The sequence below is a fragment of the Chelonoidis abingdonii genome, chromosome 1, assembly GCF_003597395.2.
Source record: "Chelonoidis abingdonii isolate Lonesome George chromosome 1, CheloAbing_2.0, whole genome shotgun sequence".
Lineage (NCBI taxonomy): Eukaryota > Metazoa > Chordata > Testudines > Testudinidae > Chelonoidis > Chelonoidis abingdonii.
This window is the reverse complement of record NC_133769.1, coordinates 103,635,260-103,651,026: the sequence shown is the minus strand read 5'-3', so window position 1 is coordinate 103,651,026 and position 15,767 is coordinate 103,635,260. Positions and strand designations below refer to the sequence as shown.

Below are 15,767 nucleotides of genomic sequence, written 5' to 3'. Positions count from 1 at the left end.
CAGCCTTGATTTGGGGGTAGGGTAAAAAGAAGAGAGCATTCAAGTCACAGTTAAAACTACCACACTGGCAGTTCTGACACTGACATAAGATTTAGGGAGACATGACATATGCTGACCTTCCAAATGTGATTGGTTGCCTTGTCTGTCCAATCTGCTACTTCCAAAGAGTGACTCTGTTGCCCAATCAGAGGTCCAAAGCAAGTCCTCACGGGAACAGTCTCCTGAGTCCACACACCTATCAGCAGAAAGGCACTGATTGCAGAATCAATTATTTAAACAACAAGTCAAACACAACTAAAAGACGCGATGTTTATGAGATAACGTTCTGAGGGTTATACCTGGGAATCAGACCATAAAACCTTGTGTTCCACAAATGGGATACAATTATTATAGAAACAAGAGCCACCGCCTTCATACAACATCCCTGGGAGCCATTTTGTTCTAATTACAATATTTATTTTTGTTTTCTAAAGCAACTCATTACTTTCAGATGAGCTGTAAAACAAACATCCTGACCATTATGCCCATTAAAGATTTTATGGCATTTTCTGCAGAACCAGAAAATTATCATTTCAGTAGCTACCTAATTCCCAAGAATTTAGCCTACCTAATCCCCATAAATTGCCAGAAATGTTGCTGGGCACTGTTAAGTAGCTTCTGCATTTCTCATCAGAGGCAAATATATTTCTGTGATGAGCAGAGAAATTCCTGTATCCATATTATTATTATTATTATTATTATTAAACATTTATATTTATAGCCCCACACCAATACATTTGATAGCTTCCAGGAACAAAGCGGAAAGCACACAGAGCATAAGGGTAATCTGTTCCCAACAAGAAGCATCACTAAGCAAACCAGCTTCTCTAGCTGAAGTTTCCAACTAGTCTTCAGACCCTCGGAGAGTGCAGTGCAATAATCCAATCTTCAGGTGACAAAAACATGCATTATAATAATGAGGTCCATATCTAAAGGGAAGGTCACAATCAACCTGCCAAGTGCAGATGGAAAAGGTGGCACTTGAGCAATTCTACTACCAGAACACCCAGAAGCAGCTAGGGATTCAGCAAGACCCCCAGATTGCAAACCTGAAGGTATGTCCACACTAAACCACTGCAGCTGTACCTCTAGCGCTTCTTTGTAGACACTACCTACAACAACAGGAGAGGTTCTCTCATCAGCACAGGTAATCCACCTCCCCGAGAGGCGGTAGCTATGTCGATGGAAGAATTCTGTTGACCTTGTGCTGTCTACATCATAAGTTAGTTCAACATAGCTATGTCTCTCAATGGTGTGGATTTTTCACACCTCTGAGACATAGCTATGCTGATATAAATTCCCAGTGTAGACCAGCCCTAACTGATGAATAGTGGTCAGATATCAACTCCGCTGTTTCTTCTGGTTGCTTCCCACAAACTACAATTGGTATCTCTGTCTTGTCCAAGTTAAACCTCAAGCAGCTAGCTCTTATCAAGTTCCAATTTCCGCCAGACAGTGGGAAAGTTACTTAACTGCAGTGTCTTGATTTAATGACATGGAGTTCTAAATCTGGGGGTAATCCACATTCTGAAGGTAACAGAGCCAGTCTGCTTTACTGACTCCCTTAACTACCTAATAACCAAGAAGGATGACTTAATAAAACCCAGTAAAAGATAATTTTTAAAGCAGATGAGCAATCATCCAACACTATTTCCCCACACACCCCAGGAGGCTCCCCCAAAAATAAAAATGGATTGCACAGACTCGAAAGCAAGTCAATCAACCCAGCTAGGCTCTGCTGGCACATCAACAGTACTAAAATTGCTAGTAAGTCTAGCAGCATAGCACCATATTGGAAGCCTGATCTTTATCCATTGCCAGGAGATAATCTTCCAACACAATTAGTACAACCTCTATACCATATTCAGGTCTAAAACCAAACTGACTAGTATTAGGAAAGTTAGGACTCATTATTGCTAAAGCTGCCTTGTCGCAATCTCTTTGATAATCTTCCTCAAAAAAGAAGACTCAAGATAGGAAAGGACTGGCAATACTGACCATGTCAAGACAAAACATGTCAGTTCTTCAGCTGGTGTAAATTGGTCTAGTTTCTTTGCCTTCAATGGAGCTATTGAGATTTACACCACCTGGATCTTGTTTGATCTGAATGGAGCCTTCTTTCAGAAATGCTGGCTCCTTACTCTTCCACATATCAACAATCTCTTCCAAAAGAGACTAAATACCAACTTGAATGAAATATGTAAGTCTAAAGTTATATTTTACATGTATATTTTACTTATTGTGGCTGTGCTACATTTCCAGCATTGAAAACAGAATATATTATGCCTAGAAAGGAATACTGCACGACCTATTTATTGCTGAATGGTTACTAAAGAGAAACGAATCTCCTGCGCTAATGTTTTGACTAGACTAGACATTGAAAGTATGTTACAACACACTAGCAATCATGTCTGAAAAGTCTAGTGCAGACAAGGCAATATATACTTTAACATGTGGTAAGCAGGGTGAGTTGAAGCATAGGCTTTGCTCCAGCCTTCAGTTTAGCACATCATAAAATACACATTGCCTTGTCTACACAAGACTATCCAATGTGTTAGCTAACACAATTTAATAAGCCATCCTAAAACCCTAGTCTAGGCAAAGCCCAAAAACATGGCCACAGACCAAGATTATTTTGCACACTGTAAGTAATCATGGTGACTGAGGGGAACACCTCTGGAGTCACCTTCTTCATGTGTAGACCCTTTCCTACTGTGTCCCATAACTATGTTAATATTACTGGGGTTTGTTTTACTGCCGTGTAGAGATATATGATAGATAGATCTTCCTTACCTACTTCAGGTCCCATGACAGACTGCCGGAGAACAAGTTGTTTTGGGAGAGAAAGTCTGGCTCGGCTCTCTATTGGGGTGTCAGGAATGAAAGTTACAGGCCCATGATCTGGGCAGTCTGATGGGTAGGCCTTGTCACACAGCGTGCACCCTGTGAGTGTAGAAAAAGGACAACACAGATCAGTGAGATATTATTTATTATTTGTATTACAGTAACACCAAGGTGGCGCAAATGACACAGGTCCTCACTATGATCAGCCCTCTAGAAACACACAGTAAGGGCTTGGCTACACTTGGAAATGTGCAACGCTGGGAGTTACAGCTGTGGTCATACAGCTGTGTAGGAACAGCACTGCAGCGTGGCCACACTGACAGCTACCAGCGCTGCAGTGTGGCCACATTTGCAGCATTTGCAGCGCTGTTGGGAGTGATGCATTGTGGGCAACTATCCCAGCGTTCAAGTGGCTGCAACGTGCTTTTCAAAAGAGGGGGGTGGGGTGGCGTGAGACAGTGGAGCGTCGAGGGAGACAGAGAGAGTGATTTTTGGAGCTGACAGCTCCCTGCTTGCAATTATGGCCATTTCCCCCACCCTCTCACATCATCTTAGGGCTGTCTACACAACGGGTAAAATCGATTTTAGATACATACAATTCAGCTACGTGAATAAGTACGAAGCTCTGAATATCTAAAACGATTACTCACCCGTACTCACCATTGCGGATCGATGTCCGCGCTCGCCATGTCGATCTGGACTCCGTTGGGTTGGTGGAGTTCCGGAATCGATATAGCGCGCTCAGGGATCGATATATCCCATCTAGATTAGACGCGAATATATTCGATCCGAGCAATCATTTTAACGCCCAATACGGCGCGTAGTCTAGACGTGGCCTTAAATGCAAAAAGGCTTCAGACAGATAAGCAGCTTCCGACGGACTCCCCGCCCCCCGCCGTGTGTTTCTCTCTCAAGCAAACACAGCAGCTGTCTCAGCTCCTGCCTTGCAAGTTTTAAGGACTGGAAGATACCAACAGTCATTTTAAAAGTTTAACCTTCGCACCCATCTTATCACTAAATGCAATTATGCACTCCTAAATAGCCTTCAGACCACATAAGCAGCTGCTCAACACGGACTCCCCTCTCCCCTCAAACAACAGCTGTGAACTTCCAAGCATTTCCTGCTGCAGCTCGCTTGCTCGCTCACTGGAGCAAGAGCACTGTGTTTGTTTTTTAGAGCCCGTCTTCAGCCATTCTCCCATTTGTTGTAGACAGGAATTCTGGGATACCTCTTAATACCTGGAGGCCAATAACAGCGCTGTTGTGTCCACACCTGATGAGCAGCGCTGCATCACCGTGCTGGATCGCACAACCCCAATCAGACAGGTGTTCAGCCAGCGCTGCAGCCAGGGAGTTGCAGCGCTGGCTGGGCTTTGTAAATATGTACACAGAGTGAGTTGCAGCGCTGTAACCCCTTCACCAGCGCTGCAACTCTCCAGGGTAGCCAAGCCCTAAGACACAGTCCCTGCCAAAGAGCTTACAGTCCAATTAGACAAGACAGACATAGGGTGGGAGGAAGTACTATTATACCCCTTTTATAGGTGATGAATGGAAGCAAGAGAAATTAGGGCCTTGTCCAAAGTCACATAAGAAATCTATGAGACAGCTGGGAACGGAGAAATCCTATCAGGATCAGACTATAGGTTTCTTCTGACTGATAACTCATCTGCTTCACTGGATTTTAACATCAAGATTAATATGTTGTTTTAGTCAGAAGAGCTACTATGTAAAAATGGACCCTTCTTACACAGATTTGCTTTGTGATGCCTCTGCCTACTTTACTGACTTTAACAAGTTTTTCTAACCTTATCCCTGCATATCCAGTATACTAATGGAAAAGGAAGTCTATTCTTCCTTATGAATCAGTAAGAAAACTGGAGCAGAGTTCTTACTGCAGCATCCCTTTTACTGGTACTGATCTAAGTGGTAGAAAAAACAGCTTCATTTGAAATCATAGGTAGAGTAAGATTTACTGGCAGTTAGCCATCTTTCTGACCTGCATATCCAGCACATCTGACAAGTAACATGTAGACTGCTCGTATGTGTAGAATTTTTTTAGTGAAGGGAGGCTAAGACTTCAGGATTCTTCCATTTCATCACAATCTTAGAGGGATTTTTTTAAGCTTCCTGTCTATGATCTTGTCACACGAATACCTTCACTCCAGCAGAAACTGAAACCCCTGTAGAGGGACTTATTGGTATATATTTATACTATGTGAAGTCTATCACTAAAATTGAATTTATGGAATGCCAGTGAAAGGAATGGAAATTTGTTCCCAGGAGCACTCAGTGGAATAATTTCCAATAGCTGTCACTAAACATAAATCTCTATAGAACACTATTGGAAATTATTTCCATCCACTTTAAATACAATTGGGAGAAGTATTTTACACTATGACTGACTGTCACATAAAAAGCTTGCTGCTCTACTTCACTATGAACAGAGCTGACAATCCTCACCCTTCTATAATACCTCATCTCTTCACCTGGAAAAATGCTACATGCAAATTAAACAATGGCAGATTTGTGTGCGCATCCTGGAATTAATGTGTTATGGGTCAAACTGCAATAGCCTTATTCAGAGTGAGTAGTACCTCCCCAGCTGGTCTCACCAACTCCAGTAGGACTAATTGTGGTATTAGGTATATTCAGTATGGCAGGTGGTCAGCTGGTATAAACTGTCACAGCTCCCATAAAGTCAACAGAGCTATGACAATTTATATCAGCTGATGATCTGCCCCCAAAATGAATAATGGTATCATAACGTGGTGCTATATGAAATACATATTGAATGACTATATGATCATATCCATATCCATTACTGGATGGATGAGTATGTAGGGCTGACATTAGAATGGATTATTGCGTAAGTATGACACTCATGTTTAGAGCAACTGCGTAACAGGGGTTGATAATGTGAAACAGCCCTTAGTTCAACAACCAAAAGACAGCATGGAAATGAATGAAAATACAAAAGTAGAACACTTAGAATGGCAACATTAACTTAATAAAATAATAATAATAATAATAATAAAAAAAAACCTGGACATCTACATCTCATAGTGGAATGGATGAGAAAATTCATTGCTTATATTTTATCTGAACATTAGTTCTATCTAGAGAATCTCAAAGTATTTTACAAATAATAATTTTAGCCTCAAAAGTTATTAGCCTTGGTGTGTGCTTTGTATTTTTCCCATTTGTAAAATGGAGGTACTGAAAAGAGGCACCAATCTCCCACAGTAACCACTGAAAAGGACCAAGCTTGAAGTAACTGGGGAATATCTCTTCCCTCCTTACTTTCTGGCCACAAACTTTTTTTATTCAGAAGTGAAATAAAAAGCTAAAATGAAAGCTTTCAGCTGGAAAGTTATTCTTTACAATAAAACGTAAGATGTCTACACTGCCAAAAAAAGGTGCACTCTTAATCTGGGCTAGCTAACCTGCATTACCTAACTGGGGTTGAAATAGCAGTTTAGACATAGCAACTCTGCTTTTAACTGAGGTTAGCAGCTCAAGTTAAAGCCCATACCAAGCTGCTAACCCCAGTTAAAAACAGTTGCTGTGTCTACACTATTCTTTCAACCCCAGGTTAGCTAACCTGAAATAAGAACATACCTTTCTTGGGAAGTGTAGAGAAACAAGAGTAGCATTCAGCAATGTATCAATTTATGCTTTGTCAAATCCTTACAATCATTTGATATGAGAAAGATCTGATTAAAAAAATCTTTACATGCACATAAAATCATGCAAAATGTGGAGATTTTTAAACTAAATGTGTTTCTTCTTCAAATGCATGACTTGTCAATTGGGGATTCTGATGGGGTGTAGCAGGACAGAGAAAGATGAAAACCAGATAATGACCATGACGTTGAAATTTAAAGACCTTCATATTAAAATCTAGCCTCACAGTTAATTGGCAGTAAGCCAGCCAGACAGGCAGTAGAAGTACAAGACAGACACAGATCTCCATCACAGGAAATGAACTTTGTGATAATCTCAAGCACTACCTTTCAGGCAGTCCAGGAGGGATGACCAACAAAACAAAACTGGGGATTTGTCCTGCCTTGAGCAGGGGGTTGGACTAGATGACCTCCTGAGGTCCCCTCCAACCCTGATATTCTATGATAGGCTCTAGAGCAAGTTCTGAACACCTTCTCTTGAAAGATCAATTAGCCTCAAAACACAAAAACCCTTTTATAGGGGTCATTGGAAAAAAGTTAGAAGAACGTCCCTTCCCTTCCCTTCTGGATTTTCTGTTGAGTGCCTCATTTCTCATGGCTCTTTACAAGTCATTCTATGTTATAATCATGGATATATACACGTGATGTCATTAAAACTTGCCAAATTAAAAAACTGCAATAATTTTCTTAAAGGTCAAGAAATCCACAAAAGCCACAAAGTTCACAGAGTAATGATTAAGGTTCCAACCTCCAGACAAAGCGAAAAGACAGATACAACAGAATGATGTTAAAATCAAGACCCATTATGCCTAGTTGTTGGAGATTTAATCCTCAACTGCACATTTTCCAGCTTTTCTGGGTTTGTTTAATGGTCTTAACAGGTTCCCCCCACCAAAAGACATCTATAAGGCTCACTGCAAGTCTTAATATTCTCACCCCTTATAACAGTTACATGATAAATGCTACTCAGAGGCAGAAGCAAGCACACTGGCACACTCACATATGGTAAACAAGGTAGCCATATTCTCCTTGTTTGAATTGGAGTCTTCCATTTGCAGAGATGATGGTACAAAGGCAAGATTGTCTGAAGACACATCCACATGGCCTGGCCCCATGGCTACTTCTTGGTTTATGGAAGAGACAGCCACAGGCTCGAGACTGAGACCCACTTCATGCAAGGAGACAGATTCAAGGGAAGTTAGGTTGTGTGAGGTAGAGAGCGCCACACTCACAGAGTTGGTGCTCATGGCCACGGTATGTATGGAGTCATTTAGTGTGCTGTCCGATATACCGCTTACCCGGCCTGCAATGTGGTCAGGCTCCATGACAACAGGAAGCTCCAAAGTGCTACCATGAATGGGTATGACACCACTATGACCCACTGCATCTGAAGCCAAGTTACTGCCTACCGTGTCCACAGCTAATGGTTCATGATTCCGGGAGCCATTTGGGATTTGTGAATGATCCCCAGCTACATTATCCATCGTAAGCTCCTCAGTCATCCCATCAGTAGATATTGGACTGGTTACCCTCGAAACACTCTCCATAGCAATTGTGGTATCCAGTGCTACCTCATGGCTGTCACTAGGATGCAGGCTTTGAGCACCATGTGTGTTCACTGCACGAGAGTCCATGGAGACAATCCCTGGTTCCAGTCCCACAGTTCCACTGGGCTGGAAGGGATCTAGGGCTGAAGGATTATTGGAGACAGATAAAGCTGAATTGCTATCAACATTTATAGTGTTGGGGTGGATGTATTGAGGTGGAGGTCTGTCAGCTAAATAAGATAAAATACCTGAAGAAAGAGAAGACATGGAGAAAAGGAAAAAAAAAAAGAGAGGGTGAGTTTACAATATCAATTTTCAAGCAGTAATAAACAATCCACAACTGCAATCCATTTCATCACACTTTATTAAGGTCTGGATACCTTAAGAGTCTGCAATTTCCTTTAAACACGACCATTTATTTTCAATTAAGTTAAGACAAGACTCAGTTAAGTCTTGCAAACACAAACTCTTGGCAATTCTGAAACATCCCAATCACAAAGAAATATGTGACCGCCATACACCTTTACCAGTGGCAATATAGGTGCAATTTAAATGTGTAAAATTATGATGAGTCACCTCTGCTAGTTTCCATCCACCAATGCAAATACTCTATTAATCTGATAAACTCAGGATGGCAGAGCTTCTGGCAACACATGACCCAGATTTCATAGAACGAGGAGTCAGAAAGAGTTTACATGGCAGTTTGGGTATAAGTAAGCTTTGCTTTCTTATAAATAAGAACATCTCAACAAAGTCTTCAAAAGACTGCTAGTGGAACTGAACATTTCATACCATGTGATGACGCCCACATCTTTCTGGTAGGATTAAAGAAACTGGAGGAACTCCTTAAAGATTTACCCATTTATTTTAAAATATATATTTTATACACTTGTTTCAATCATCTGTATCACCCTATATGTCTGGCTGCAGTTATTTCTCCAGAACCCATCAATTCAACTCCTGGATCAGCTGGGAGAGCAACATTCAAGAGTAACATGAAGGCCTTTGCTCTTTTCTCTAAGGGCTAAATCACCACCTCTTCTTCAGCAATCCTAAACCTTTTTGTGCTAGGGACTAACAGCCCAATATAAGAATCTGAATCCTAGTAGACCTGCCCATCAGCAGCAGCCACCCGGCATCCTAACAGACAGTCTCAGAAGAGAGGCCAATGGTGCACTGTTCGGACAAGAGGTCAGCACCTGTGTTGGCTGTTCAGGGCAAGCCAGCCTTATGTGGAGTATATGGTCACCATACTGAGGCCTGTGAAAAGCTGGGAAGCCTCAGCAAAACAGAGGGAGCACAGCCCTTCAGCACTCTGTTAAGGGGAAGGAGGCAGAGGCCCTTTGCCCCAAGCCCTCCCCACAGGCTGTGAAGAAAATAGGGCAGAAAACGGCCAGGCAACCTCCAGAACCCCACCACCTCTCCAATGGAAGGGCAATTGCATTAAATGATATGGTAATTCTCTGCACTTAATATAGATGTAGAATAAATGTATTAGACTTGAGGAAGAACCCAGGGAATTTTTCATAAGGAATACCGTGCAGAGTATTCTTTCACAGTCTTAAGTAGGCACAGAAGGGAAAAAAAAGCTATGTAGCTCCTCAGGTGTTCTGTAACAGCACCTATCTGAACTTCAATCTTCAGAGCTATACTACTTACCAGGTAGAATGTGTCTGAAATAGCTGCTCTCCAGGTGAGGATAAGGTGGAGGAGGTAGGGTGTAGTTTCTCTCTGGTATACCACACATCACTCCTCGATCTCCAATACCCATTGGGAGCATCAGAGATAGGGCAGAGGGCAAGGAACTCAAGGAGGGGCCCAAGTTTGGAATTGCAACAGGCAAGCCTGCAAGAAGAAAATGCCCATTAAAATTCAGTGGAACTATGGAAGTTTAATGAACATGTAACCAAGACAAAAGTTTACTAAAGTCTTATGGGTTTAGTGCAGTGTAGGAATATAGTCAAAATTCCCATTACCACTAATTGGGGAACAAATATTTCATAATGGGCTCTTCAGTCTAGCTGACAAAGGTATAACCCGATCCAATGGCTGGAAGCTGAAGCAGGACACATTCAGAGTGGAAATAAGTCATACATTTTTAAGTGTGAGGGTAATTAACCACTGGAACAATTTACCAAGGATACTGGTGACATCACTTGCAATTTTAAAATCAAGATTGGATGTTTTTCTAAAAGATATGCTCTAGGCCTTATTTTGGGGAACTTAGGCCAAACTAGATTATCACAATGGTCCCTTCTGTCCTTGGAATCCGTGAGTTATGCAGCCAAAGCCACAAACACTGCACTTAGCTATGTGAATTTACATGTTATCTATTATAGGGGTTTCCCCAGTTAGTATAATGAAAGGTCTCAGCTTTTATGTGCATATTTAGAATGCCACCAGGGGCAATCTGAGGGATAAACAGAACCCAGTTTCCTAAAGCATGTTCTACATCTGCCTTTTCCCTGTAACTGCAGATTTTTATTCTGGTGAACCCCCAACATGTAATTTTTACTGATTTATTAAGATACAAGTATATGCAAGTATTACGGTTGTATTTATTGTTAGCAGTTAGAGCTTTTCTGTTTAACATTTTTGAAAGTTTTTGGTTAATTAAGAAAATGTTAAAATATTAACTTTTTCATTTCAAGTTTCTTTAAATTGTATTTCATTTTCTTTAGTACAAAACTTTGTTTATTAATTTTATTATGGGGCTGGGATGGGGCAAAAGGGGTTAATGAATGGAATAAACAGCAAAAGGAGAAGGTAAAAAAGACAGAAGGGGAGAAGAGAGAAAGAAGGATGTACAGGACTATGGAAGGCATGGGAGATAAACCTGACATTGGAAGGACTGTGAGGATGCTGGGGCAAACAACTGATCAGAAAAGAGAAACTATCCAGGTTTCAAGTTGTAAAAAGCAGTCCACTGACACTGTGGGGGTCAAGGGACTATCCAGATATTGAAGTCATGGAGTCCTACCTGGGCTCACCTTGCATTGCTGCTCCTCCTAGGGGCTGTGTCATAAACAGATGGTTAAGGGTTCATGTCTCTTTTACCTGTAAAGGGTTAACTAACTCAGTAAACCTGGAACACCTGACCAGAGGACCAATCAGGAGACAAGATACTTTCAAATCTCGGTGGAGGGAAGCCTTTGTTTGTGCTTTTTGGGTTTTTCTTTGTTCTCTCTGGGTTCTGAGAGGGACCAGACCTGTATACAGACTCTCCAATTTTCTGAAACAGCCTCTTCTGTTCAATTTAGTAAGTACCAGTTAGAAAGGCGGTTTAGTCTTTTGACTGTTTTCTTTATTTGCAAATGTGTATTTTGCTGGAAGGATTGTATCTCTGTTTGCTGCAGCTTATATTTGTGCTGGGGGGAGCATTCTCTCTAGTATCTATAACCTGAAAGACCCTGTAACATTTTCCATCTTGATTTTACAGAGACACTTTTTACTTTTTTTCTTTCTTTTATTAAAAGCTTTTCTTTTTAAGAACCTGATTGATTTTTTTTTTTTATTTCTTGGGTAAGACCCAAGGGGAGGGGGTCTGCACTCACCAGGGAATTGGTGGGAGAAAGGAGAGAAGGAGGGAGGAAAAACCTGATTTCTCTCTGTGTTAGGATCACTAACTCTCTCTCAGGGGGAGTCTGGGAAGGGGAGTGAAGGAGGGAGGAAGGTGAATTTCCTCTTTGTTTTAGATTCATGGAGCTTGAATCTGTATAGTCTCTCCAGGGTAACCCAGGGAGGGAAAGTCTGGGAGGGGGAAGGAGGGGAACAGTCAGCTCCTCCTTGTTTTTAGATCCAAGGAGTTTGGGTCTTGAGGTCCCCAGGGCAGGTTTTGGGGGACCAGCAGTGTACCAGAACACTATACTTCTGGTTGGTGGCAGCACTATCAGATCTAAGCTAGTAATTAAGCTTAGAGGAGTTCATGCAGGTACCTCATCTTTTGGATGCTAAGGTTCAGAGTGGGGGTTCATACCTTGACAGGTTGGTTCTACCCTGAGAGGTCATGCTCCATTTCACAAGTGGCTGAGACAGGTGGAGTATCCCCAGAAGAAAGATCGCCCCTTCTAGAATCTGGGATTCAGCTAAGATCTAGCTGGGCGTCCTGCCTTATAGCTGCATTTTTTATACTGTCTCATTCTCTATTATGTTTTCACTTGTAATGGACACTTCTGTGCAACTTCCTGAAAACCGTGTCAAGAAAAGACGCGTGTTTTATCATTTAATATAATCTGACCGTGTCTTTTACATAGTCTGGGGCAGATTTCTCAGCAACAGCTCATATTTCGAGGGACTCAAACGCCACAATGATTAATGCAGCAAGAAGGAGAGAGAGAGAGACAGGTAGCTCATTAATACCTATTAAGACAAAAATGAACTGAACTGTGTGGGACACATCCATTCTTACCACAGAAAGCATTGCTTTTGCCTTGTCTACACAAGCAGCAACTTTCAGGTGTATCTTCGTCCCATAGTGTGGTTTACAACCACTATATCAAATGTCAGATCTGCTCACGTGCGTGATCGTATCACTCCCTGAGGACTCCAGCCTTCAGAGGACAAATCCAGATGCCTCTATCCAGCTGTGTGCACTTCACACTTATGCTACTTTGATTTTCAACTGTCATGCAAAATGTAAATACATAGCAAGTGACAAATATCAGCCCTTCCTGCAACTCTCCAAGTTACCTGGTGCAGGTATGGCATTGTGAGTGGGTGATGCAGTAAGTCCCAGGTGACTTCCTGAGACAGGCAGGGCATTGCTCACAGAGGATGAGGTCAGCTGGTCCATCCCTACCGAACTCAGGTTCATTTCATTCATCCTACCAAAAAAAAAAAAAAAAAAAAAATCATTCTTAGTTTCTTCAGTCCTAGAAAAATAAGATTTCTATACAACATATGTCCACCTCACTAATCTAAAGACAATATAGTTTCCCGCCCATTATCAAATGGAACACATCATTTTTGTAGATAACATATCTAATGTTAATCAAATTAGATAAAATAAAACAAAAATAAACAGTAACACAAAAATCAGATTGTAACTCCTTCCCTACTGCCCTAGCATTGAACAATGTTGCTGAATGAAAAGTAATTGTACATACTCTTATGCTGAAATATCCAGTCTCTATAGTACAAAAGAAAGAGATCTGCTTTAAGTCTCCATTTCTAGGATTTGTCGGATTTATCTTTTGATTTCATTTTTTATTTTTTAAATAAACAACAAACTAAAAAAGCCCTCTCAAGTATCAAAATACTTTACTGTGATCTAGATTCTATAAATATATCCTTACAAGACTGTCACCATAATTACAAATAACTGTAGCGGTTCCTTCTATAGTGTCAGTAGCTGGATTATTTATATTAGAAGTTGAACAACAGCACATAGGCATTTTGATTTTTAAGGTTTATCAATTTAAACTCATTTTTTAAAGGCAGAATTAAACTAAATCTTTCTTGGGTGGAACAGATGACTCAACTGATCATAGTTGTTTGCGCTGTTGTTATAGCTGTATTGGTCCCAGGTTATTAGAGAGAGAAGCTGGGTGAGGAAATATCTTTTATTGGATCACTGGTGAAAGTGACAAGCTTTGGAGCTACACAGAGGTCTTCCTTGGGTCCTAAAGGAGAGCTCTGCGTAGTCTGAAAGCTTGGCTCTTTCACCAACAGAAGCTGGTCCAATCAATGAAATAACTTCACACATTGTGTCTCAACTAGGTACAGAACCTTCAACTCACTAAGGACTAGTCTACACTGGCAACATTAAAGCCCTGCCACTTGTGTAGTCGCGGCACAGCTACACAAAAAACCCACCTCGACGAGAGGCACAGCTCCCAGCACTGTAGGACTGTCTACACTGGCGCTTTACAGCTCACACCCCTCAGCGAGAAAGTTGCAGTGCTGTACAGTGCCAGTGTAGACACGCCCTTAGTCCATTATGGCCCTGGAAAGTAGTGACAAACTCACTTCCACAGGATGGCTGTTCTGCAGGTAATTAATTGGTAATCAAGCCAGTACACTTAATGGACATGTGTACATGTCATACATGAAAAAGCCACTATCACACTACACCAGAAGTGGGTAAACTACATTCTGCGGGCCACATCTGGCCCACGGGACCGTCCTGCCAGGCTCTTGAGCTCCCAACCAGGAGGGCTAATCCGCGGTCCCTCCCCCATTATTCCCCCTCTCCTGCAGCGACGGCGCTGCAATGCCAGCGCTCTGGCCTGCCGCTACTTTTGGGCAGCACGGCTTGCACCCACCCACCTCCCAGGCTTGGATAGGGGTGGGGTTCCAGGGGGCCAGTTAGGGGGCACGGGTGTGAATAGGGGTTGGGGCAGTCAGGCGACAGGGAGCAGGGGGAGTTGGATAGGACAGGGGTTCTCAAATGGGGTGGTCAGGACCCCTCAGGGGCTCATGAGGTTATTAGATGGGGAGTTGCGAGCTGTCAGCCTCCACCCCAAACCCTGCTCTGCCTCCAGCATTTATAACCGTGTTAAATATACTTTAAAGTGTTTATAATGTATAAGGGGGGGGTGTCGCACTCAGAGTCTTGCTGTGTGAAAGGGGTCACTAGTAAAAAAGTTTGAGAGCCACTGGGATGGGGGTGGGGTCCCAAGGGGGCAGTTAGGTGAGGGAGGTCCCAGGAGGGGGTAGTCAAGGGACAAGGAGCAGGGGGGTTTGGATGGGTCAGGGGTTCTGAGGGAGGCAGTCAGGGGGGCAGGAAGTGGGAGGGGCGGATAGGGAGCAGGGGCCAGGCTGTTTACCCAGCCCTCCAAGCATTTTCCCAATGTTTCCCTCGGGCCAAAAAGTTTGCCCACCCCTGCACTACACACTAGTTGACAGTCTCAGAAATCAAGGACTGGTTCAAACATGGATACTAAACTCTTTCTCATCCCATTAAGGGGACCCTTCCAAAACGGAGTAGACACATACTTGGCAGGATTGAGGGCAGCAATTTGGATTGTGTCTGCCTATTTTACCTATTTATGTTGATAAACCCACCCCAAGACTTTCAATCCAGCGCCTAACACCAGCATTTACTTTGCGTAGAAAATTGGAAGGAAAAATATTTTGCAGAAGTAGCCAACAAAATTTCAAATCCAGATAGGTTAGCACACATCTTCCTCTTCATTTAAGGTTCAAATCCATACACACACGCCCATGACCAAATTTTCAGTTTGGGGATTCAAGTGCTGATCCAGACCAAACACTGATCCTGACCAGGGCTCTCTTCCTGCTTTGATGCTGCTGAGGAAGTCTGCCCAGGGATGCTCCCATCCAGAAAGGTCCTGCCCCTCCATCCCCCCCAGCTCAAGTGGCGGTGAAAAGCCCCCAAAGGGGAGGATCGCCCAGCGGCCAGCACCAGCTGCAGGACACCAGGGCCGGGCTGAGGTCTAGCTCCGAGCGAGCTATAAACCAGGGTACAGCTAAACTGCGAGTTTCACGGGGGACTTTCAATGCCTCGAGTCTGTCCGGGATTTCCACAGCCCGGGGCGCCCGATCTGCCGGGGGCTTTCGCACCGCAGCGGAACGGGCCCGAGAACCTGACACCTGCAGGGGGCCGGACCGGCCTCCTGGGCCGCAAGCAGGGAGACGGCGGCGGCGCCCGGCCCCGATCCCGCAGCGCCTGGTGGGGGCAGGGCCGCGTGGC

General features: G+C 43.0%; 1 protein-coding gene across 1 annotated transcript in view; it reads right to left on the bottom strand.

Moving 5' to 3' along the window:
* The window catches only part of PRDM4 (PR/SET domain 4), a 34,641-nt gene extending 19,159 nt beyond the window's left edge, over positions 1–15,482 (bottom strand). Inside the window, exons 1-6 of the mRNA XM_032798722.2 lie at positions 15,235–15,482; positions 12,803–12,936; positions 9,773–9,958; positions 7,567–8,361; positions 2,833–2,982; positions 117–235 (exon numbers count right to left, since the gene is read on the bottom strand). Of these exons, the coding sequence (XP_032654613.2) occupies positions 117–235; positions 2,833–2,982; positions 7,567–8,361; positions 9,773–9,958; positions 12,803–12,936; positions 15,235–15,248 (1,398 nt within the window). The 5' untranslated portion in view covers positions 15,249–15,482. The remainder of the gene's footprint in view (positions 1–116; positions 236–2,832; positions 2,983–7,566; positions 8,362–9,772; positions 9,959–12,802; positions 12,937–15,234) is intronic.
* Between the last annotated feature and the right edge of the window lie 285 nt (positions 15,483–15,767).